Consider the following 25,531-nt stretch of genomic DNA (forward strand, 5'->3'; position numbering starts at 1 on the left):
AATTATAGGCGTTGGAATTTCCTTTCAAATTTGTCTGTTAGTGAACGTAACGAATACAAATTTATCAGAAGTTACGAATTATCCAAAATAACAAATGCCGCATCTAAACAAATGGAACGTAATGAATTAATAATAATAAAAAGTTTTTATCATTATTATTTATTATTAATAATTTGTTATGTTCCATTCACTTAGATGCAGCATTCGTTATTTCGGCTAATTCGTAACTTTGGATAAATTTGTATTTATTACGTTCACTAACAGCCAAATTTGAAAGGAAATTCCAATACCTATAATTTAATAATTAATAATAGTTATTATTAGTTAGTTCTACAGCATCCTACAGCACCCCTGCCCATTGAAATCAATGGGCAGCGCTGCCGAAGTGTCGGCAAAGCGCCACCATAGCGACGCTTTGCAGGTGCTTTTAACCCTTTTTCGGTAATTAGTGGGGGTTAAAAGTGACCCGCTAGTGGTCAAAAGGGGCAGCAAAAACGGCGGTAAAGCGCCGCTAAAAATAGCGGCGCTTTACCGCCGACACCCCCAACGACCCAGTGTGAAAGTAGCCTTAGAGTCTGCAAAAGACTTGAGACCGGGGCGGAGGTTCACCTTCTAGCAGGACAACGACCCTAAACATACAGCCAGAGCTACAATGGAATGGTTTAGATCAAAGCATATTCATGTGTTAGAATGGACCAGTCAAATCCGAAAGAGAATCTGTGGCAAAACTTGAAAATTGCTGTTCACAGACGCTCTCCAATCTGAGATGACATGAGCTATTTTGCAAAGAAGAATGGACAAAAATGTCCCTCTCTAGATGTGTAAAGCTGGTAGAGACATCCCCAAAAAGACTTGCAGCTGTAATTGTAGCAAAAGGCGGTTCTACAAAGTATTGACTCAGGGGGGCTGAATAAAAATACATGCCGCACTTTTCACATATTTATTTGTAGAAAATTTTGAAAACGATTTATCATTTTCCTTCCACTTCACAATCATGTGTCACTTTGTGTTGGTCTATCACATAAAATCCAAATAAAATACTTTTACGTTTTTGGTTGTAACATGACAAAATGTGGAAAATTTCAAGGGGTGTGAATACTTTTTCAAAGCACTGTATGCTCCCAGCAAAACTGTCAGGATGTGTCTCAGATGTCACCTCTAATTTGGAGACACAGTTGATTATTCTCCTGCCAAAAACAATTAGCAACTGGGTGGTCCATTGTCCCCATAATATACTGTAGGTCTCATTAGGAAAGGGCAACCGATTTAGTATGTGGGATAATTTTCTCTCTCACTGAACAAAAGATATTGCAACAAGGAATGCTGCAAATGGCTCCAGCTGTCAGCAGAGGCTTCACTGGCAGCAGTGGTCACCACCGCAAACAAATATCTCCCAAGTCTCGCTTCCTATTGTAATAAATATAGAGATTTGTAGATTAGCCACTACAGGGAGCACTTAGTACAATAAAGCCTCATACACACGATCGGATTGTTGGCCAACAGAGAGTCAGACTTTTGTTCGAAGGGCGTATGCCAGGAACTTGTCTTGCATACAAACGGCACACAATTGTCGGCCAACAAACACGAACGTAGTGACGTACTACGTGGAATTTCAGCTCTTGAGCGTGGCACCCCTTTGGGCACCTTCTGCTAATATCGTGTTTGGTGAGCATTGATTCTGAGCATGTGTGTTTGTACTTTGGACTTTTGTGTGACGGACTTGTGTACAGACAATACGAAAATCTGACAACAGACCGTTGTCCGCAGAAAATTCACTAGCCTGCCATCCAACATTTGTTGGCGGAAAGTTGGACAAAAATTGTCTGAAGGAGCGTACTAATAGTGAGATTTTAGGCAAACAGTCTGTCATCACGCAATTCACTGCCGAAAATCTGATTGTGTGTATGAGGCTTAACTCTGCCTCTCGCATGACAAGATATCAGCTGCATGGGAAGTGCATTGTTTTTATTGGTCTGGCTAATTCAAAGACTTGGTCAGATTGGCCAGTAAACACAACCAGTATGTAGTATGGTAAACCATGAAGTAGAGCTGTGTGTGTGGAATAAACAAATATGGTGGTGTATATAATTAAACATTATGTATAGGAATAGTGCCCCATTATTAGTATTAGGGGAAGGAATATTGCTCCATGGTTGGTGTCAGTGGGAGGAATAGTGCCCCATCAATAGTGTCAGTGAGAGGAATAGTACCCCATCATTGGTGTCAGTTGAAGAAATAGTGCCCCTTCGTTGGTGTCAGTGGGAGGAGTAGTGCCCCATTGTTGGTGTCAGATGGAATAATAGGGCCCCATCATTGATATCAGCAGAAGGATTAGTGTCCCATCTATGGAGTCAGTAAGAGGAATAGTGCCTCATCGTTGGTATCAGTGGGCTTAATAGTGCCCCATTGTTACTATCAGTGGAAGGAATGGTGTCCCATCTATGGTGTCAGGAAGCGGAATAGTACCCCATCATTGGTGTCAGTGAGAGAAATAATGCCCAGTCGGTGGTGTCAGTGGGAGGAATAGTGGCCCATCATTGGTTACATAGTTAGCCTGGCTGAAAAAAAGCACAAGTCCATCTAGGTCCTATATATACAATCCTATAAACACAGAGGAAGGAAAAAACCCCCAGCAAAGCATGATCCAATTTGCTCCAGCAGGAGAAAAAATCCCCCGAGAGGCAATCGGATATTCCCTGGATCAACTTTACCTATAAATGTTAGTATCCAGTTATGTTATATACATTTAGGAAATAATCCAGGCTTTTCTTAAAGCAATCTACTGAGCTGGACAGAATCAGCTCTTGAGGGAGTCTATTCCACATTTTCACAGCTCCCACTGGTGTCAGTGGGAGGAATAATGCCCCATCATTGGTATCAGTAGGGGGAATAGTGCCCCATCATTGGTATCAGTGGGAGGAATAGTGCTCCATCATTGGTGCCAGTAGGAGAAATAGTGCCCCATCATTGGTGTCAGTGGGCGGAATAGTGCCCCATCATTGGTATCAGTAGGAGGAATAGTGCCCCATCATTGGTGTCAATGGGAGGAATAGTGCCCCATCATTGGTGCCAGTAGGAGAAATAGTGCCCCATCATTGATGTCAGTGGGCGGAATAGTGCCCCATCATTGGTATCAGTAGGAGGAAGACCACCCCATCATTGGTATCTGTAGGTGGACTAGTGCCCCATCATTGGTGTCAGTAGGAGGAATAGTGCCCCATCCTTGGTGTCAGTGGGAGGAATAGTGTCCCATCATTGGTGTCAGTGGGAGGAATAGTGTCCCATCATTGGTGTCAGTGGGAGGAATAGTGTCCCATCATTGGTGTCAGTGGGAGGAATAGTGCCCCATCATTGGTATCTGTAGGTGGACTAGTGCCCCATCATTGGTATCAGTAGGGGGAATAGTGCCCCATCATTGGTGTCAATGGGAGGAATAGTGCCCCATCATTGGTGTCAGGAGGAGGAATAGTGCCCCATCATTGGTGTCAGTGGGAGGAATAGTGTTCCATCATTGGTGTCAGTGGGAGGAATAGTGCCCCATCATTGGTGTCAATGGGAGGAATAGTGCTCCATCATTGGTATCAGTAGGGGGAATAGTGTTCCATCATTGGTGTCAGTGGGAGGAATAGTGCTCCATCATTGGTGTCAGTAGGGGGAATAGTGTTCCATCATTGGTATCAGTAGGGGGAATAGTGCCCCATCATTGGTGTCAATGGGAGGAATAGTGCCCCATCATTGTGTCAGTGGGAGGAATAGTGCCCCATCATTGGTATCGGGAGGACTAGTGCCCCATCATTGGTATCAGTAGGAGGACTAGTGCCCCATCATTGGTATCGGTAGGAGGAATAGCGCACCATCATTGGTGTCAGTAGGAGGAATAGTGTTCCATCATTGGTGTCAGTGGGAGGAATAGTGCCCCATCATTGGTGTCAATGGGAGGAATAGTGCCCCATCATTGGTGTCAGTAGGAGGAATAGTGCCCCATCATTGGTGTCAGTGGGAGGAATAGTGCCCCATCATTGGTATCAGTGGGAGGAATAGTGCCCCATCATTGGTGTCAGTGGGAGGAATAGTGCCCCATCATTGGTATCAGTGGGAGGAATAGTGCCCCATCATTGGTGTCAGTGGGAGGAATAGTGTTCCATCATTGGTATCAGTGGGAGGAATAGTGCCCCATCATTGGTATCAGTAGGAGGAATAGTGTCCCATCATTGGTGTCAGTGGGAAGAATAGTGCCCCATCATTGGTGTCAGTGGGAGGAATAGCGCCCCATCATTGGTGTCAGTGACAGATAAAGGGCTGCATCCAGCCCCCCGGGCCGCAGTTTGGAGATCAATGCTTTAAAGCCAAGTTATTTTCTTCTAAGCCTGTCAGTAGTAATCCTGGGTGGGGGACTGACCATGCTGAATAATTATGTGTACCATATAGAGGCCAGATGCTTTCTGCTTTGGTGTCATAAATTTAAATAAAAAGTACCAAACAACTGCTTTTCTACTGACTGCCTGTTCATTTCTGTCTTGTTTCATTGCACATTTGACAGATCTTCTTTAATGAATTTGCTGTGCCTGCTTCCAGCTAAAGGCTGAATGTAGCTGGGTGTCACAGTTCAAGTCAAGTGACCCGCCTGGCACCGTCTTCCTATGCACTTAGCTGAGCAGTCCAATGGGGGCAGCGTGTAGGCAGTAAGGAGACCAGCTGCATACAGCTGCTCAGTAATGTGAGTCACATGACCCACAGCATTCCAAAGGACCATCCAGCCATCCTACATGTTGGAGGGTAATGAGATGCCTGCAGGCCATAAAAACCACTAACAGGCACGTGCCAGCCATCAATACCCCTTTGTTAAGTGTAATAAGCAAATATGACAGCCCCCGTATTCACAGACAGCTATGAACTGTAAATATAAATTATAATAATTTTTAAAACATTACATACACAATGATACATTTATTTACATTAGTCATCACTTTCAATTTTATACCTAAAAAAATGAACAAAAATGATAGTTTCTTGTTAAATCACACACCTTATTGGCCTCTTATGCTGACCCTCACTTTTCCAGTCTCAATTCTACTCTGAAAGGGAGTACAAGAGGCTATAGCCCATTGAGCATTAAAGATCCAACAGGGCAGTTGTACAGGAATCGATTGTTAGATTGACTTTTGTACAACCACCCTGCCCATACCTAGATCGAAATTCCCTGCCCTGCCGGTCCCTGCTGAACCGGCCCAAATTTCCATCCATGTATGGTCAGCTTTAGTCTAGCTCAGGAGTGGCTGTCAAGGACCAGTGAGGATGCCGGACCCAGATCTAGGGGGTGCTGGGGTGGCCCATGCCCCCCCCAGATTTCAACTATACACCCCTAGGTCTCTGGGAGTGCATGAGCCAATCTGATGGGGACAATTGATGTAGGGGGGCACTCTAATGGGGACATGTGATGGAGGGAAGGACTCTGATAGGAACACCTGTTGTATGGTGGAGACCCTAATGTAAGGTGAGACTCTGATTGGGACCCTGATGTAGGGGAGACTTTGTCAGGGACACCTAATGCAAGGCGAGATTCTGATGAATGTAGGGGGATCTCTGATAGGAACATCTGATATATGAGGGAATAGGTTCTATTTAATCATCTTAATCTAATGACGGCCTAATGCCTCGTACACACGGGCCAAATATCGTCTGGTATCGGCTGGTTTAACAACAATGTATTTGCACGTGTATTCTAAACCTGGATTGAAGGGAAGCGCTGTATATGAAGATAATATGGCTTTTGGTATTGAAGACATTAGATTAAACAGCATTTAACTTTAACGTTTAATATGGTATGGTGTATGGTTGGAAAGCTATACAATTCTCTTTATAGTTAACTTCACTTATTTTAAATCTAACTGTTGAAGAAACACGGTCACCTTACCCTCTCAGGAACAAGTGACGGGGTCCTTGTGGAGATACCCCCCAAACTCCTTATACTCGTCGTGCCAGTGTTCCCTCACCACTTTTTCCTCCATTGCAGTCAGCATTAAAATCCCTATTGCTGGCTGATTTCGGGCACTAAGGGTTGTGGTGAGACAGTGCTAGACCCAAGCACTGTCACATAGTACTGTACATAAGGCAGCACAGTGGAGTGGCTTAGTGGTTAGCACTTCCGTATTGCAGCATTGGAGTCCTTGGTATAAATACTGACCAGGACACTATCTGCAGGGAGTTTACACCTTGTGCCTGCTTGAGTTCCCCCTGGTTACTCTGGTTTCTTCCTACATTCCATGGACACACTGCTAGTTTAATCCGCTCCTGTCTAAATTGAGATTGAGGGACCTTAGATGGTAAGCTTCTTGAGGGCAGGGACTAATATGAATGTCTAGTATGTAAGGCGCTGCATAAATCAACAGCGTTATATTAAAAATGAAAATGCCACATGGTTCCCCATACTAGATATTGTTGGCAAGGTGAGTATAAGGGTTTTGGGGGGGAACCTTTACAAAGACGTTGTCATAAATGGGTTTCTGAGTTCAGGGTCAGAAGTTACCTGACAGCAGCTGCCCTATAAAATTGCGTGGTTAACCTCCTGTCCCCAAGTGTAAATTTCAGAGCCCCATTGTCAAAAGTTATTTAAAAAGCTAGAGCTCTGTTATTTGTAGGGATGCACCCATACCATTTTTGTAACACCACGTACGAGTACCGATACTTTTTTAAACGTACTTGCCGATACCAATTACCAATACCTATTTCCTAGGAAGAGTTGGTAAAGGGGTGATTTGAGAGGTGGGGGAGGGGGGTTAGTTAGCGAGTTGGGGTGATGACAGGGTGGGAGTAGGGGGGGTAAGTGAGGGCAAGGTAGTTTATAGTGGGTGGCATAAGGGTTGTGGGTTGGGATGGAAAAAGCTATGATCGCTGAAGGGGAGAGGAGGGGGAAGGGAGGGTCATTGGGAGATTGCTGGATGGCCAGAAGGGACCTCTGGAATGTTAAATTGGGGTGGTAGGGGATAGAGCATAGTGGCTGGGCTATGTATTGGTGGCTGTGGACATATTAAAAGAATGTAAGATCGGCCAGTTATTCATTTAAGCAGTGGATAACAGTAGGAGGCTTTAGGAGTTGCGGACAATCTTGGGAGGGATGGAGGCTGGTGTGGGTTAGGAGCGATGGGGGTGGAGGAGGAAGCTGGAAAGACATGGGGTAGAGGTTACAGCTGGTGGAGGAAAGGAGGCAACAGGTAGAAGTGTCAGTTGACGGGAGGGGGGAGGAGGAGGAGGTGGGGAAGGCAACCAGCAAAAGTGACAGCCCTGAAGTAGCTGCCTGACTAAGTCAGTGCAGGAGGTCTTGAAAATGTAAAGTACAACTTTTTGAAGATGACATTCCAAGGGTTCCTCAACAGGCATCTAATACTGACACCTGATGAAATCAGTCTGGGGTTCCTAAACAGGTATATCATAGGTACCCGAACAAGTCAATCCAGGCATTCCTGAGCCTATCACAATAGGTGTTCCCGAAGAAATACAATACAGTTCTCTGACCACATTACTCTGAATGTTCCTGAACACACAGCAAACACAGGATAAATCAGCTGGCTATTGTTCAACACGAGCAGGTAATACAAGTTCATGCAGGGCAGATGGTTCTGAACATAATGCACCTGACGGGTGATCCAGAAAATTTCCTCCACTTTGGAAGTGTATGTCTGGAAGAAGGGGATGGCACATGGCAAAAGTGACAGCTGGCTGGAGGGGAGGAGGAGTGACAGCCAGCTGGAGGAGAGGAGGAGGCAGGGATGGCACCTGGCAAAAGTGACAGCCGGCTGCAGGAGAGGAGAAGGCGGGGAAGGCACCTGGCAAAAGTGACAGCCGGCCGCAGGAGAGGAGAAGGCGGGGAAGGCACCTGGCAAAAGTGACAGCCGGCCGCAGGAGAGGAGAAGGCGGGGAAGGCACATGGCAAAAGTGACAGCCGGCTGGAGGAAGGAGGAGTGACAGCCAGCTGTAGGGGAGGAGGGGGTTTGGAAGGCACCTGGCAGAGGTGATAGCTGGCGAGAGGTAAAGGAGACAGAGAGGGGAAGGGGAATCCCACTGACAGCTGAAATGTTATTAGCTGTTAAGAACGCGGGCGGCCCTGCTCCTTAAAAACTGATCATTTCCGGCATTCTTTTGTGTACATTTCAGCTGTCAACAGGAAATCCCATTGACAGCTGAAAGAACCAAGCCTGAAGGTATCGGTTTCTAGTATCGGAGCACTTGCACGAATACCGATACTCGTGCAAATGTTTAGTATCGGCACAGATAACGTTACCGGCATAGGCGTCGTTAAGGTGGGGCTATTGCGGCTGGAGCCACGAATGTGGGGCCAATAGCCCCGAGTGTCTAAGATCAGGTGTTTTGTCGAGAAGTGTTTGGCTATCGAAATAGTGCCCGGGTGTAACTGCGCATGCGCCGCACAGAGCCTCAGAACAGCTGAGTTTCCGATCAGCTGTTGTCTCGCATTGCCGAGGCACGTTCATGTAGGTGAGGGATGGATATTTACATGAAGGGGGCGGATATTTCAACGATGGACAGTGCTGGGGGCGGAATTTGTGTCGATAGGCAAAGCCTGTTGAAAATAGCAGGAGAACTCCGACGCAGTGACACCCCTTCTCCCTCAACCTCCAGAGTCACTCTAAATAACGACCGTGGTGGCTGTGACTGGGAGTGGGACAGAACGATGATTAAAGAAAAAAAAGGTGTCACTCTCTGTCTCTGTGTTTCTCTCTCTTCTCTCTCGTCTCTCTCTCTCTTCTCTCTCTCTCTCTCTTCTCTCTCTCTTCTCTCTCTCTTCTCTCTCTCTCTCTCTCTCTCTCTCTCTCTCTCTCTTCTCTCTCTCTTCTCTCTCTCGTCTCTCTCTCTCTTCTCTCTCTCCTTCGCTCTCTCTATTCTCTCTCTCTTTTGATGGGCACAGTGGCTGCAGTTGACAGGCACAGTGGCTTCAATGGAGGGCACAGTGGCTGCATTTGACAAGCACAATGGCTGCAATTGACAAGCACAGTGGCTGCAACTGACGGGCACAGTGGCTGCAACTGACGGGCACAGTGGCTGCAACTGACGGGCACAGTGGCTGCAACTGACGGGCACAGTGGCTGCAATTGACGGGCACAGTGGCTGCAATTGATGGGCACAGTGGCTGCAATTGATGGGCACAGTGGCTGCAATTGACAAGCACAGTGGCTGCATTTGACGGGGCACAGTGGCTGCATTTGACGGGGCACAGTGGCTGCATTTGACGGGGCACAGTGGCTGCAATTGACGGGCACAGTGGCTGCAATTGAGGGGCACAGTGGCTGCAATTGACGGGCACAGTAGCTGCATTTGATGGGGCACAGTGGCTGCATTTGACTGGCACAGTGGCTGCATTTGACGGGGCACAGTGGCTGCAATTGATGGCACAGTGGCTGCAATTGATGGCACAGTGGCTTCATTTGACTGCCCCTTGAACTAATTTTAAATAAATAAACTTAGGCTTTAAGGGGGTAAGTAGGTCAGTGCATGTCAGGTAGGTCAGTGTGGGTAGTGTATGTCAGATAGGTAGGTCAGTGCGTGTCAGTGTATGTCAGGTAGGTCAGTGTGTGTCGGTCAGGTAGGTCAGTGTGTGTCGGTCAGGTAGGTCAATGTGGGTCAGGTAGGTCAGTGTATGTCAGTGTATGTCAGCCAGGTCAGCGTATGTCAGATAGGTAGGTCAGCTCAGCGAGTCTCAGGTAGGTCAGTGCATGTCAGGTAGGTCAGTGTATGTCAGCCAGGTAGGTCAGTGCATGTCAGATAGGTCAGTGTGTGTCAGGTAGATAACACCCCCCACCCCCCTCCATACAACCCCACCCCCCCAGTGCCAGGCTCTGACTTCAGCCACCTCTGGTCTTTTTGCCACCTAGCAACACCCCTGGTTACCGGTATTGCCATCGGTGCGATCCTGGTTATTTGATACTGTTATGTGCACTCAGGAGCTGGGGGACAGTGTGTGAGCTCAACCAGCAGGGCAGCTATCAGGGTTCTGGTAATCTTTGGCCCCAGACACTAAAGCTGAACTGTCATAAATAATAACTAATGCTAAACATAAATCTTTCATAGTAAGCATAATCAGTTATAATTTTATTTGTATTTTTTATAGGTATTTATGTAGCGCCGTCAATTTACTCAGTGCTTTACATATACAGTATAATACTGTAAATTCTCATCAGTCCCTGCCCTCAAGGAGCTTCCAATTGAAGGTCCCCGACTCACATTTATACAATTCCAGTTTAGATAGGAGCCAATTAACCTACCAGCATATGTTTGGAGTGAAACAGGAAACCAGAGGAAACCAATGCAGGCACAGGAAGAACATGCCAACTCCAGGCAGGTAGCACCAAGGTTGGGATTCGAACCAATGACTCTAGTGATGCTAGGCAGAAGTGCTAACCACTTAGCTGCAGTGCTGTCCGTATCATAACTAAAAACTGAATATTCAGATTCCTGCATGAGCCCAGTCATGAGCAGTTCTCTTTAACAAGTTTGGATAGATCCCAAGCAGAATATATCCTTTATAAACATGTATCACATTAGTGTGCTACTGTCCCCAACAGATGGACATTGTGCTTTACCTCGAACAAAGGAAAATGACTTCAAAACATGTCGATCTGATATATCACAGACAGGTGCTGCTCTACTCTGCTGCTCTCAAGGGATCACGACTTGATATTTTCCAGCAAATCTGCCCTAATGGCTATCAACATAGAAACAGGAACTGGATTAGGATGCCCTAATGTACAGAACAGGTGTTTGCAGTTGTCTGAAAGGCTGAAGGCTCATTATGGAAAGGATTGTTCTTATAGACCCAATCATGACCCTAAAAAGAAAAGTGCAATCAGTGTGTAGCAAATGTTCAGAGAGAGTGAATCTAAAGTGACATGTCATGGTGTCTGGAAAATATAACTACCAAGTAAAAATGAACTTCCTCGTCTACAGTTTACTGATGGGGCAATGAAGAAGCAGCAATATTCTGATAAGTCATCAACTCTGCTTTCTTCTCCTGTCTCCATGTTCCTTGTCAGCAAATGGTCATCACTTGTCAACACTTGTTCCCAGTGTTGTTCTTCCCTTAAAAGAACAAAAAAGGGCGCCTCTAAGTGCAATATGTTTTAAAATGAAGGTTTAATAATAGTATAATCAGCCAAGTGGCTACTCACATGACAGTAGTGAGAAACAAGCATGGGTGTTTAATATGGGGTGTGCAGTCACTCTGTTGTCCGGAGATGCATCCTGAGTGTGGTCCCAGTGCACTGAGATGATCCAGGATGTGATGGGGGGATCCTGAGAATGTAGCCAGCCGAAATGGGTTATGCTTGGCATGGGCGAGTGTGTCAGCCTGCCTGCGATGGACCCTGCCGGTCTGTGTATAGCTCAGCGGCCGCGTGTGTGCCAGCCTGGAACGCACTCGGTGCAGTCTGGAACCGGAAGTGACATCGGGGCATGTCAGATGACGCGTTTCAAGGCTTCCGCTTTTTTTCTCCGGAGACCGGAAGCTTTAAAACGCGTCATCTGACATGCCCCAACGTCACTTCCGATTCCAGACTGCACCAAGTGCATTCCAGGCTGACACGCACGCCGCCGATCCCATCCAGGATTATTTCAGCGCGCTGGGACCACACTCAGGATACATCCCTGGACAACAGATTGACTGCACACCCCATATTGAGATACACCCATGCTTGTTTCTCACTACTGTCATGTGAGTAGCCACTTGGCTGATTATACTATTATTAAACCTTCATTTTAAAACATATTGCATTTAGAGGCGCCCCTTTTTGTTCTTTTATCTTGCCTTCCAGAGTCTGCTTCACTCACAAGGGAGCTGCCATCTGTGCTACTGTTTTATTGTTTTATGGACTTCTTGTTTTGTTTTATACGGGGATTTTGTTCTCCTTAGGCTGATCTATTCTATTACAGATTACATTATATCTTGCATATAGCCCTCTGTTTAACATGTGTTCCTTTATGTAATGTTATTAGTCCCACAACACAGTGCTTGTACCCTCCTTGCGCCATTCCTCTCTTTTTATTTACTCGTCCTTCTCTTACGCAGTCTGAGTTCTGCTGTGATCATAGGTGTGCGGAGCCCATTGCATTAGGGTGTGCAATCCAAAGCTTAAAAGCAGAACAACAGAGGCAATGGCTAGGAGTGTACACATGCCATGGCTGTGATGCTATGCTTTGCAGCCATGGCAGAAATGATAGAAGCACTGTAAATGAGTACTTAATATTTTTATTTTTTTGGAATTTTATTGTTTTTTAGATTTTCTTTTTTGTATTTACATTTTTTAGTTGCCCTGTTGGGTGGCTTTAGTGAAATATCAGGGGTCTAAACAGACCCTGATGTTTCACCTTTAAGATGAAGAAATGGATGGACGACATAAATTCATCAGTCTCTTTCCCTGCAATCAGTACCGATCGCTCACTGTGTTCATTCAGAGAAGGACATATTTACTGACCCCTTCTCCTACTCTCCAAACTGAAACATCCCCCTGTGTGTCCACAGCAGCTTCCGTCGATAAAGGAGAGGAGGGAAGCCAGCAGCAGTGCAGCGAAGGGAGGCATATGGGGGATGGAGCCCGAACAGCAAGGGGGAGGAGGTGCAGATAACTGATCCCCCTGCAGTGCAGCAGAAGAGGGGGGAGAGGAGGAGAAGCCAGCAGTTCTGCAGGGGAAGGAACAAGAGGATTGGTGTCTGCAATAGGGCAGTACAGCCGGTCTTCCTGCTTGGCAGGTGCCCGGGCCCCCCCTTTTGAACTGATAGGGCCAGGACCGGTACAGGAGGGCCAGCTTTATTGTCTTATCAGGGGCCCTGGCGCACTGGGCGATTAGGGTGTGTCCAGGCACATCCAACACACCCCCTGGCAATGCCTACTGCTGTGATGTAGGTTGGCTAATATCAAGACAGATTCAGATACTTATGTTAGTTGTATGTAAACATGAATTCAATTATTTTGAAATCCCAACTCCGGGCTGTGTCTGCACTACACGGGTCAACTGCTCAGTTTTTGTCCAGGGGATTGGAGAAATACTCACACGATCCTCTGCTCCACCTGAAAACAGCGCTCCCCCACGAACCTAAGCAGGTCTTAGGGCATGATGACGTTAGGAACAGCCAACCACACAAGACTGCTAGACCGCGGGGAGACAGGAGCCACACAGACCAGTCTTGTGCAGGGGAAGAACAGTGGATTAGGTCAGTATATCTTGGTTCTCCAATCCCCTAGACAAAAAGGAGCAGTTGACCCGCAGTTGAGGGCACAGCTCCACTACATAGAAAAAAAAATATTTTGCCCAGAGTTTAGCATTAAAGGATTACACAATGCAATATATTTGTGTTTTTTGTTTAAATATCTTTCTAAAGTTCAGCTTGAATAAAAAATGAGGGGCATCCCTGCCACCAGTGGGCGCTTGGAGGTCCATGTACCTTCTTGATTTTGTCATTAACGTTTATAGTTACTCACATTTTCAGAATAGATGAGCGTTTCCCAAGCAGCATTTTAATGAAGTCCCGGTAGCAAATGGATTCACTGTTTCCACCCGTCACTTCTGCGATCATCTTTTTCACTTCTAGGTGCGTTTTCGGGACCCCCAACTTCTCCATCATCATTTTTAGGCCCATCATGTCTGAAAGAAAAAGACAAGTATAAAAATACTGGAATTATACAGTAAGTGAGCAACCAGTATCCCACAGAGATGCTGTACGGAACAACCCGACATACAATCGGTGTTAAAATATCAATTCTTTTGCACGATTAACATTTATTACTCTAGTGTGACGATACATAGGAGATGTTTCTTTGAAAAGATGTGAATTTGCCTGTTCTCATTATGGTTAGAAAATGATAAAAGTTCAAAAAGAAAATGAAACAATCCTCTTCTAGAAGGCTGTTTTACTGACATGTTCACAAGGTGAGAAATCCCTTCACTTGAGAAACTAAAGGGCAACTACCTAGATATAAAAAAGGTATATGCAATATTTTTTAAAGATACATTTGAGTATGGTGTTGGTAGAACTATAGTTGCCTTGGTTTAAATCTGAACCCTAGGCAGATATAGGAGATCACCATTTATGCAGCTCTGCAATCATTGATATATCAATAAATGTATATTTGAACTGCAAACTGTGGAAATACCCGAATTTGACCTGGTATCAGCCTCTCCCTGGTGCCTATTTATGAAACTGAGATGAGCTGCGATCCAGATGATCGCAGCTCATCTCAGATCATTATCGGTTTATGAAACTGTATATATATATATATGTATCACACATATACACACAGTGACTTGAAAAAGTATTCATACCCCTTAAAATTTTCCACATTTTGTCATGTTACAACCAAAAACATAAATGTATTTTATTGGGATTTTATGTAATAGACCAACACAAAGTGGCACATAATTGTGAAGTGGAAGGGAAATGTTAAATGGTTGTCAAAACTTTTTACAAATAAATATGTGAAAAGTGTGGCATGCATTTGTTTTCAGCCCCCTTTGCTCTGATACCCCTAACTAAAATCTAGTGGAACCAATTGCCTAATTAGTAAATTGAGTCCACCTGTGTATAATTTAATCTCAGTATAAATACAGCTGTTCTGTGAAGCCCTCAGGGGCTTGATAGAGAACCTTAGTGAACAAACAGCATCATGACGGCCAAGGAACACACCAGACAGGTCAGGGATAAAGTTGTGGAGAAGTTTAAAGCAGGGTTAGGTTATAAAAAATATCCCAAGCTTTGAACATCTCATGGAGCACTGTTCAATCCATCATCCGAAAATGGAAAGAATATGACACAACTGCAAACCTACCAAGACATGGCTGTCCACCTAAACTGACAGGCCAGGAAGGGGAGAGCATTAATCAGAGAAGAAGCCAAGAGGCCCATGGTAACTCTGGTGGAGCTGCAGAGATCCACAACTCAGGTGGGAGAATCTGTCCACAGGACAACTATTAGTTGTGCACTCCACAAATCTGGTCTTTATGGAAGAGTGGCAAGAAGAAAGCGATTGTTGAAAGAAAGCCACAAAAAATCCTGTTTGCAGTTTGTGAGATGCCATGTGGGTGACACAGAAAACACGTGAAAGAAGGTGCTCTGGTCAGATATGACCAAAATTGAACTTTTTGGTCTAAAATCAAAACGCTATGTGTGGTGGAAAACTAACACTGCACATGACTATGAACACACCATCCCCATTGTGAAACATGGTGGTGGTAGCATCATGTTGTGGGGATGCAGGGACAGGAAAGCTGGTCAGAGTTGATGAGAAGATGGATGGAGCCAAATACAGGGCAATCTTAGAAGAAAACCTGTTAGAGTTTGCAAAAGACTTGAGACTAGGGTGGAGGTACACCTTCCAGCAGGACAACGACCCTAAACATACAGCCAGAGCTACAATGGAATGGTTTAGATCAAAGCATATTTATGTGTTAGAATGGCCCAGTGGAAGTCCAGACCTATAGTAAATCCAATTGAGAATCTGAGGAAAGACTTGAAAATTGCTGTTCACAGACGCTCTCCATCTAATCTGACAGAGCTTGAGCTATTTTGCAAAGAAGAATGGGCAAAAATGTCACTCTTTAGATGTGTAAAGCTGGTAGAGACATCCCCAAAAAGACTTGCAGCTGTAATTGCAGCGAAAGGTGGTTCTACAATGTATTGACTCGGGGGCAGGGGGGCAGAATACAAATGCACGCCGCACTTTTCACATATTTGTAAAACATTTTGAAAACCATTTATCATTTTCCTTCCACTTCACAATTATGTGCCACTTTGTGTTGGTCTATCACATAAAATCCAAATAAAATACGTTTTTGGTTGTAACATGACAAAATGTACCACTGGGTTGCAATAATTGTCGGTCAACAAATCCCGGACGAGCCCCCACATGTAGCACTAACTCACGGTGGAGCTGCTGGTTTAAGCGGGTCTGTTACCTTCACTCTGCTTCCCTCTGTTTCACCGGCACCGGGTCTAGGGTTCCGTTGAGTTTACTCCTGGACAACACACGCACCAACACTGGAGTACGTTTTCAATGCTTTATTAAACAAACGATTTAGGAAGTGGCAAGAAAGAGGTAGAAAGGAAACTTGCAGAAGAAACTCAAATATTCTCTGGTAGGGTTCTCTTGACAAAATGTCCTGGTAGAATTCAAATACTATTTGAAATGCGCTCCCCTCGTGGGACACACTTCTTGCTCGTCTGGATAGGCCTCTCTCACCGGTCTAGCAAGCAGCACGCAGCACGCAGCACGAATCAAAGTCTCTGCCACAGACTTGTTTGGGAATAAAATCCATACGATCCTCTGCCACAGGATGTATAGGTTTTTCGGTAGTGAAAGTCAGTCACAGTGCTTGAACCTTTAAGCCGAGCCGGCTGTATAGTTACTTTTGGATACGTCCTCCAACCGAGTCACCAGGCCCCTCTATAGACCAGCACGCCACGTGATCTCAGGTCCTCCCCTGGGATCTCCTCGGTTGTCTAGCTTCGTCACACAGGACCGACAGCTTGGGACCATTCCTCGGCCGCGGTGGTAGGCTCCAGACAAGCCTCTGGACCCACCCCTGCGCCGCTGTATCGTGGGCTTCCCGAACGGAGGATCACAAGGTAGCTCCTTAACGCATACCTGTCGGCCAGGAGGGCCAGCAGGTGGCTTTAAAAAGCGAACCCCAAAATATGGCGTCTGTCCCATAAATACCCTCGCCCAGAATGCAACTCGGAGGACCACCTCCACCGAGCGTGCCTCCGGGACAGAGGAGCATCCATACGCTTCAACACGTTGTCTTTCCAACCCTGGCCAGTGGCAACTGCGACACCCACCGGTCAGCACGGAAACACACACAACGTCAGCCAAGCTGGAACAGAGGTAAACTTTAACCTTCCTAACGCACAATTTACAAAATTTACCTAACATGCGGTAGATTGCAAATCTACCAGTGCTACACACATAAAATACCAATAAAAATACATTTACGTTTTTGGTTGTAACATGACAAAATGTGGAAAGTTCCAAAGGGTATGAATATTTTTAAGGCACTATGTGTGTATATATATATATATATATATATATATATACTGTATATATATATATATATATATATAAACACACACACTGTATACACACACATTATATTACCAAAAGTATAGGGTTGAGGTCAGGACTCTGTACAGGCCAGTCAGGTTACTCCACCCCAAACTCACTCATCCATGTCTTTATGGACCTTGCTTTGTACACTGGTCCAAATCATTTTGTGGAGGGGGGATTATGGTGTGGGGTTGTTTTTCAGGGGTTGGGCTTAGCCCCTTAGTTCCAGTGAAGGGAACTCTTAAGACATCAGCATACCAAGACATTTTGGACAATTTCATAATCCCAGTTTTGTGGGAACAGTTTGGGGATGGCCCCTTCCTGTTTCAACATCACCAGTGCACAAACAAGTACTTTTGACAATATAGTGTATGTTTCACTTCTTCTATAACTTGAAATTTTCCAGCAGGGGGATAGATTGACTTCTGTACAACCAGCCTGCCCATACATGGATCTAAATATGTCTGGTCCCTTCTTAACCACCCGAATTGCAAACCAAGTATGCCCAGCTTTGTCTTTTAGGCCCTTTTCACACTAGTCGAACGATCAGGTCTGCCTGTTGGACCTGATCGGACCCTCCAGTCGCCTCTATGGAGCGGCGTGTGTCAACAGACGTGTTAGTTGACATCCGCCGACATCCGATCCAATCCTGTCCGCTAAAAACAGATCTATTCCCTATCCGTCTGGCGCATCAGATGGCAGTTGGGTGTAAACAGACAGGCAGTCCATTTACATCCGACCGCCCATAGAAGAGAGCAGGCTGAGTCCGCTCTGCATACGCAGAGTGGACACAGACCAGCCATCCGCCTGCTCAGCGGGGATCAACGGACAGATCACCCACTGAGCAGGCGGACTCCAACAGTACCCACCTTGTGTGGAAGGGGCCTTAGAGTTGACCAGTGTTCACCTTTAACAACTGTTGACATAAGTTATTAGCCACACAAAACTTGCATTATTTTCAAAGCATTTGTCAAAGGAAAAAAAATGCAGTACATCTCTGCAATACATGCATGTTTCCTGTGCTTTCTTAGTTATGTGACTGTCCTCCCCTCCAATCATGGCATTCTCTCTCCTTTGAGATACAGTGCATACAGAAAGTATTCACAGCGCTTTGCTTTTTCCACATGTTATGTTATCTAGCGCTGGTAGATTTACAATCTACCGCAGATTAGGTAAATTTAGTAAATTGTGTGTTAGGAAGGTTAAAAGCTTGGCTGACGTTGTGTGTGCTTCCGTGCTGACTGGTGGGTGTTGCAGTTACCATTAGTCAGTGTTGGAAGGGCAACGTGTCGAAGTGTATAGATGCTCCTCTGTCTCGGAGACAAGCTTGGTGGAGGTGGTCCTCCGAGTTGCATTGTGGGAAGGGGTATTTATGGGACAGACGCCATGTTCTAAGGTCGTTTTGCAGCCACCTGCTGGCCCTCCTGGCAGACAGGTATGCGTTAAGGAGCTACCTCGTGGGTCCAGAGGCTTGTCTGGGGCCTACCACCGCGGCCGAGGAATGGTCCTGAGCTGTCGGTCCTGTGTGATGAAGCTGGACAGCCGAGGAGATCCCAGGGAGGACCCATCTTGGAGAGATCACGCAGCGTGCTGGTCTATAGAGGGGCCTGGTGACTCGGCTGGAGGACGTATCCAAAAGAAGTAACCATACAGCAGTGTTGCCGATTCGGCTTAAAGGTTCAGGCACTGTGACTGACTGTTCACTGCAGAAGATCTGATACATCCTGTGGCAGAGGATCGTGCAGATTTACCCCCCAAATAAGTCTGTGGCAGAGACTTTAGATTCGTGCTGCATACTGGCTGCTAGACCGGTGAGAGAGGCCTATCCAGACAAGCAAAGAGTGTGTCCCATGAGGGGAACGCATTCCACATAATTATCTGAATTCTACCGGGACATTTGTCGCTAAGATCTTGTAAGAAGATATTTGAGTTTCTCCTGAAGGTTTCCTTTTCCGTCTCTTTCCTGCTACTTCCTAAAGTTTGACTGTTCAATAAAGCATTGAAAACGTACTCCAGTGTTGGTGCATGTGTCGTCCAGCAGTAAACTCAACGGAACCCCTAGACCCGGTGCCGGTGAAACAGAGGGAAGCAAAGTGAAGGTAACAGACCCGCTTAAACTAGCAGCTCCACCGTGAGTTAGTGCTACAGTTATGTTACAGCCTTATTCCAAAATAGATACAATTCATTATTTTCCTCAAAATTCTACGAAAAATACCCCATAATGACAACGTGAAAGAAGTTTGTTTGAAATCTTTGCAAATGTATTAAAAATAAAAAATGAAAAAATCCCATGTACATAAGTATTGCCATGACACTCAAAATTGAGCTCAGGTGCATCCTTTTTCCACTGATCATCCTTGAGATGTTTCTACAACTTGATTGGAGTCCACCTGTAGTAAATTTAGTTGACTGGACATGATTTGGAAAGGCACACACCTGTCTATATAAGGTCCCACAGTTAACAGTGCACGTCAGAGCACAAACCAAGCCATATAGTCCAAGGAATTGTCTGTAGACCTCCGAGACAGGATTGTATCCAGGCACAGAAAAATGTTTTCAGCACTGAAGGTCCCAATGAGCACAGTGGCCTCCATCGCCCATAAATGAAGAATGTTTGGAACCAAAAGGACTCTAACTAGAGCGGGCCGCCCGGCCAAACTGAGCGATTGGGGGAGAAGGGCCTTAGTCAGGGAGGTGACCAAGAACCCAATGGTCACTCTGACAGAGCTCCGGCATTTCTCTGTGGAGAGAGGAGAACCTTCCAGAACAACAACCAACTCTGCAGCACCAATCAGGCCTGTATGGTAGAGTGGCCAGACGGAAGCCACTCCTCAGTAAAAAGCGCTTGACTGCCCACCTAGATTTTGACAAAAGGTACCTGAAGGACTCTCAGACCATGAGAAACAAAATTCTCTGGTCTGATGAAACAAAGATTGAATTCTTTGTCCGGAATGGTAAGAGTCATATCTGGAGGAAACCAGGCACCGCTCACCACCTGGCCAATATCATCCCTACAGCGATGCATGGTGGTGGCAGCATCATGCTGTGGGGATGTTTTTCAGCGTCAGGAACTGGGAGACTAGTCAGGATCAAGGGAAAGATGAATGCAACAAGGTACAGAGACATCCTTGATGAAAACCTGCTCCAGAGCGCTCTGGACCTTAGTCTGGTACGAAAGTTCGTCTTCCAACAGGACAACGACCCTAAGCACACAGCCAAGATAACAAAGGAGTGCCTATGGGACAACTCTATGAATGTGATTGAGTGGCCCAGCCAGAGCCCAGACTTGAACCCGATTGAACATCTCTGGAGAGATCTGAAAATGGCTGTACACCGACGCTCCCCATCCACCCTGATGGAGCTTAAGAGGTCTTGCAAAGAAGAATGGGAGAAATTGCCCAAAAATAGGTGTTCCAAGCTTGTAGGATCATACTCAGAAAGATTTGAAGTTGTAATTGGTGCCAAAGGTGCTTCAACAAAGTATTGAGCAAAGGCTGTGAATACTTATGTACATGTGATTTTTTTTTCGATTTTTATTTTTAATACATTTGCAAAGATTTTAAACAAACTTCTTTCATGTTGTCATTATGAGGTATTTTTTTGTAGAATTTTGAGGAAAACAATGAATTTAAATTGTTTTGGAATAAGGCTGTAACATAACAAAATGTGGAAAAAGTGAAGCATGAACGCATTTTATGAATGGGCTGCAGAATGATGGCCATATGCAGACGTAGTATGGAGTAATACTGCAGGGTGTAGCAGAAAGTGGTGTCTGCTCTCCATTGTAAATAGACCTCTAAGTCTCCTCTTCTGCATCATACTCATCCTGTGCAGTGAGCAATCCTGTTCCCACACAATTCAGAGACCCCATTGCCACAAGCGTCTGAATTGATCTTTTGATACTATTTGTAAAATATTTTCTAAATACTGAAGTATTTTGGGTATTCATTCTGTTAAAATTACTTACCAATCTCTCCTTGATCATTCAGGTCAAAATCCATGAATTTGTCTAGAACAAAGAAATAATAGGAGTCAATAAATACATGAAAATGAATCATTTTATTGGAACAATGACATTACAACACAACATGTAAAGATGAAACTATTTAGCTATGCACATGTTCAGATTTGTATGAAGCAGTCACTCCCTCACAAGCACTGAGGGCAAAACGTGACCTTCACTACGTATTTAGAAGAACGCTACAGTCATGACAAAGGACTTCTATAATTACTTGAAATACAAAAGAACACAAATACTTTAGAGATGATTGTCTATTAAACATGCCATGTAACACTATTTTCAGGGAGTCAGCCCAGTAGGACATTTTTGTTAGATGCCGAAGCTTCTGGGGGAATGTCACTTCCCTTCCTTATGACAGTAATTAAGTACAATAAGATTACATCACATATTAGCTTGTACTTCATTGAGGTGACCCACTGAAACCAATAGGCCTCTGATGCACATAAACATCCCAATTATTGGACATGTTACAAAATGTTTGCCGCAAAGCATCACCATGCGCTATGGTGCATTGCTATGAGTTGTAGCGCATGTGCGTTGCCTTTGTGAGTTGGGATGCTTTTCACAAACAGTGGCACTTCAATGTGTCAATGGCCCTTATGGATTTAAATGAGTCTTCTATTTACAAATTGAGGTATTTTTGTTTATCACTATTTTATCAGCATACACAATTTTGAGCCTAGAAATATTATTCATTAAGTCTTTTATTGGAGATTATATTGTATTTGTGCACATAAAAATAAAATAGTGTATTTATTTTAGAAATTTTGACTTTGACCAACATTTGAGCAAGGATTGTGGGACAAGCAAAAACAGCAATACCGTTATTTCTACAGGTCTTCTATATTGTTTGGGAAGAGAAGTTTACTCATTAAAAAAAGGGATTTACTCCAGAGATAAAACAATAATTCTACCACTTTACAAAATTCTAGTTCGGCCACATCTGGAATATTCCGTCCAGTTCTGGTCACCAATCTTCAGAAAGGATGTGCTGGAACCGGAGAGAGTCCAGAGAAGGGCAACAAAATTAATAAGGGGGGCTGGAGGACATTAAATACGAGTAATCGATGCAAGTGCAAAATGTTCTCCCTGGAGAAGAGACGCTTGAGAGGGGATATGATAACGACATAAAAATATCTCAATGGTAATCCCAGTGTAGGTAGGAAACTATTCAGTCTCAGGGAGTGTAAGGGAACACGAGGAGAGGGGGCCACACAATGAGATTGGAAGAGAAACGGTTTAACCTAAAGCTGCGTAGGGAGGTTTTCACTGTTAGGGCAATAAGGATGTGGAGCGCTCTTCCACAATCGGTGGTGTCAACAGGAAGTATTTATAGTTTCAAAAGACTCTTGGATGTGCATCTTAGTGAACGCAATATACAGGGATATGGGAAATGATTATCTACATGAACACATACCAAGACAGGCTGAAGTGGATGGACTTTGCAAAATATGCAATACATCTCTGCAATACATGCACATCCCCAATATTTTATCCCTTCAAAGACACTGCAAGTACAGACAAACATCTGCTGATGTGATAGAAATTGTCTCATTTTTTAGTGCATATTTTGTGCACTGAGTGGTGTCAGACCTGTCCATTGTATTTTACTAAAATACTCAAACCCTCTGCCTCATTCTATTTTGCATAACAGTCTTTTTCAACGTTTTCAACACAGAGGAACCCTTGAAATAACTTTCCAGCCTCAGTGAAAACCCCTGCTAAAATTACTATATCTACAACTCATGATACATTAGTGTGATGGTCAGTGGGAAGAATGCTCCTTACACGTGTGGTCATTGGGAAGAATTCCCCCCTTACAAATTGCTAAAAAGATCAATGGTGTCAGTGGGAACTTATCTGAGAGGCAGACATTACTCATAGCTCATGGAACCCCTAACAACCTCTGGTTGAGAAGCCCTGCTCCATAACAGATGCAAAGGGGTTCATTTACTAAAACTGGACAGTGCAAAATTTGGAGCAGCTGTGCATAGTAGCCAATCAGCTTCTAACTTCAGCTTGTTCAATTAAAGGATAAGTTGACCTTTTATAACATGTTACACCCATATTTAGGGTGTAACATGTAATGAACTGACTGGCCCCTGCTGTGACAGTTAGCCAGGATCTTCTCCCCCCAATAACTGTCAAAATTTAAAACAAAAACGCAGCTGTGCGGGGTTTCGCCTGCCTGGCCATGTCACGCATTCACTGTGCTCTGTGAATGGAAAACTACAAGGTCCGTCAGCCTTTGTGGCTGTCGGCTTGTAGTTTTCAATGAACAATCACGGCACTCTGAGCACTGTAGTAGTTTATTGAGTCTTCCTGTCAGCATGTATCAGCTTCCTCGTACAATGTACAGATCTTCAGGAGACCTGCATGGCACCAGTGATCTGCTGATCACTGGTGCAATGCTTTACAGGCTCTAGCAAAAAAAAAAAAAAACAAATGCACATTTTTTTACCTGCAAAAAAAAAAAAAAAAAAAAAGTGCATTTATTATTTTTTGTCAAAAGGTGAACTTATCCTTTAAGCTTTGACAAAAAAAAACTGATAGCTGATTTGTTTCTATGCAGAGCTGCACTAGATTTTGCACCCTCCAGTTTTAGTAAACCAACCCTAAATTGTTCTGTATTTCATAGATGAGCGCTGGTAGGACTAATCACATTCTTTCAGATAACACAGGAAGTGTGCACAAGACACAACTCAGCTCTGAATTTCTGACATCAGCAACTGTTGCGTTTATTGAACAGATATACCAAAACACTAATATTTTCAGTCTAAAAGGGAGCAAATAAGAGAAGTTCATTGTTAGGGTTTACACACACTAAAAGTGGTTGAAAACCCTGGTTAAAAAAAAAAAAAAAAAAAAAAAAACCTGCAAGACAAAGGCATAATGAACTAGTATGCTAGTATGAATTACTTACCTTAGATCGAAGCTCCCTCAGCCATCCTCATCTCCAGCTCCGGCCAGTGACTTCTCTCCCGGGGGTTACTTCTGGGTATTGGGGCTCCGGCGCTGTGATTGGTCGGAGCCGCAATGACGTCACTCCCGCGCATGTGCGCGGGAGCCGCCGATAGCGGCACACGGACTGAAGCAACCGCACGTACGTTTGCCCCAGTGTGCATGTGCCGATGTCAGGGGACAGGGGACATCCCCTAAACCGGGCAGCCTATAATAAGGCTTACCTGTAGCATAAAGTTGTTGTAAAGGGTTTACAACCACTTTTAAGGGTTAGTTCACCATTACAGAAAAAATGCAAAAGGGGTACAGCGGACACCTTCCCCAACCAGCCAGTCCCCGCTGTACTTACTGTACCTTTGTGAATGCTGAGATGTCAGTCAGTCTGTTTGGCAGTCCAGGGATTTGAAATCCATGTTCTTCTCCCTCTGTGCTTCTGGGGTGGACCAGATTGATTTGATTCTGATTGGCCAGCGCCATCACAGTGAAATGATCTGGTCTGTCCTGTAAGTGCTGTATAGAGAAGTGTGAGGCTTTCAAATCCCTGGACTGGATGCAGAGGTACTGATATCTCAGCAACCCTGTAAGTACAACCAGGACCAGGGGGGTTGGAAAGGTGTCCAGTGATCATCATTACATTTTTTCTGTAAAGGTGAGGACCAAACATTTGTGCACACAGGGAAGGTCTATTTTTGTTATAATTTCTTGAACCTGATTTGGCATTGTTGAAGTGGACATTGAATTGGATAAATATGACTCCATTAGTAAATCTGATGTCACATTGGGTGTGTGGGATTTTCTGGATATATATGAAAATACTCATCCAGTGAATCATGATTGTGTTCTTCCCATGTGTCAACAATTGCTGGCATGCTGTCCTCTCTGCACAAGGCTTTTTCCTCTTCTTATGACTTGTTTGGCAGTAGTTATTTGTGAGCTGCTACTATGAGGTCATAGAGGGAAGCTTGGAGTTTGTTTTTGTAAAAGGCCAATAAAGTCCTTGAAATTGTCAAAGAAAAATTAACTGAAGAAAGTCGGGTTCTTTAAAAGAGAGAAGCAAGCGTGACCAGTGCTCACAATTAACACACAGGTGCTTGGTTATTATGCATGGCCACAGAAGGACCAATAACTACAAGCAATGCTTGGCTGGAGTTCCACAACATTGATTTTCCAGCTTGTTATGAGTCCAACCCATTCCCCTGTTAGCCCAGGTTCACACTGACAGCGGGTATGAAATGGTGCGAGTTCAGCTGAACTATTGAAATCGCACCCTGAAGTCGCCAAAGCTTGTACACAAGCTACTTTTGGGAATTGGTGTGGTGCTGCAAATGCGGCGTTGCACCGATTCGGATGGTGCCATTGCTGGCAATAGCCGCCAATTTGGCATGCAATTTGACATGTCTTTAGATTGCATCACTGGGGCCATGGGTTCAATTGCCACCAGCGATAT

General features: G+C 44.7%; 1 protein-coding gene across 1 annotated transcript in view; it reads right to left on the reverse strand.

Annotated features, from left to right (window-relative positions):
- AIF1L (allograft inflammatory factor 1 like) overlaps positions 1 to 25,531 on the reverse strand; it is a 145,482-nt gene that overhangs the window by 47,688 nt on the left and 72,263 nt on the right. The window contains exons 4-5 of the mRNA XM_073600469.1: positions 21,070 to 21,111; positions 13,485 to 13,647 (exon numbers count right to left, since the gene is read on the reverse strand). Coding sequence (XP_073456570.1) covers positions 13,485 to 13,647; positions 21,070 to 21,111 — 205 coding nt within the window. The remainder of the gene's footprint in view (positions 1 to 13,484; positions 13,648 to 21,069; positions 21,112 to 25,531) is intronic.

The sequence above is a fragment of the Aquarana catesbeiana genome, linkage group LG09 (assembly GCF_042186555.1).
Source record: "Aquarana catesbeiana isolate 2022-GZ linkage group LG09, ASM4218655v1, whole genome shotgun sequence".
Classification (NCBI taxonomy): domain Eukaryota; kingdom Metazoa; phylum Chordata; class Amphibia; order Anura; family Ranidae; genus Aquarana; species Aquarana catesbeiana.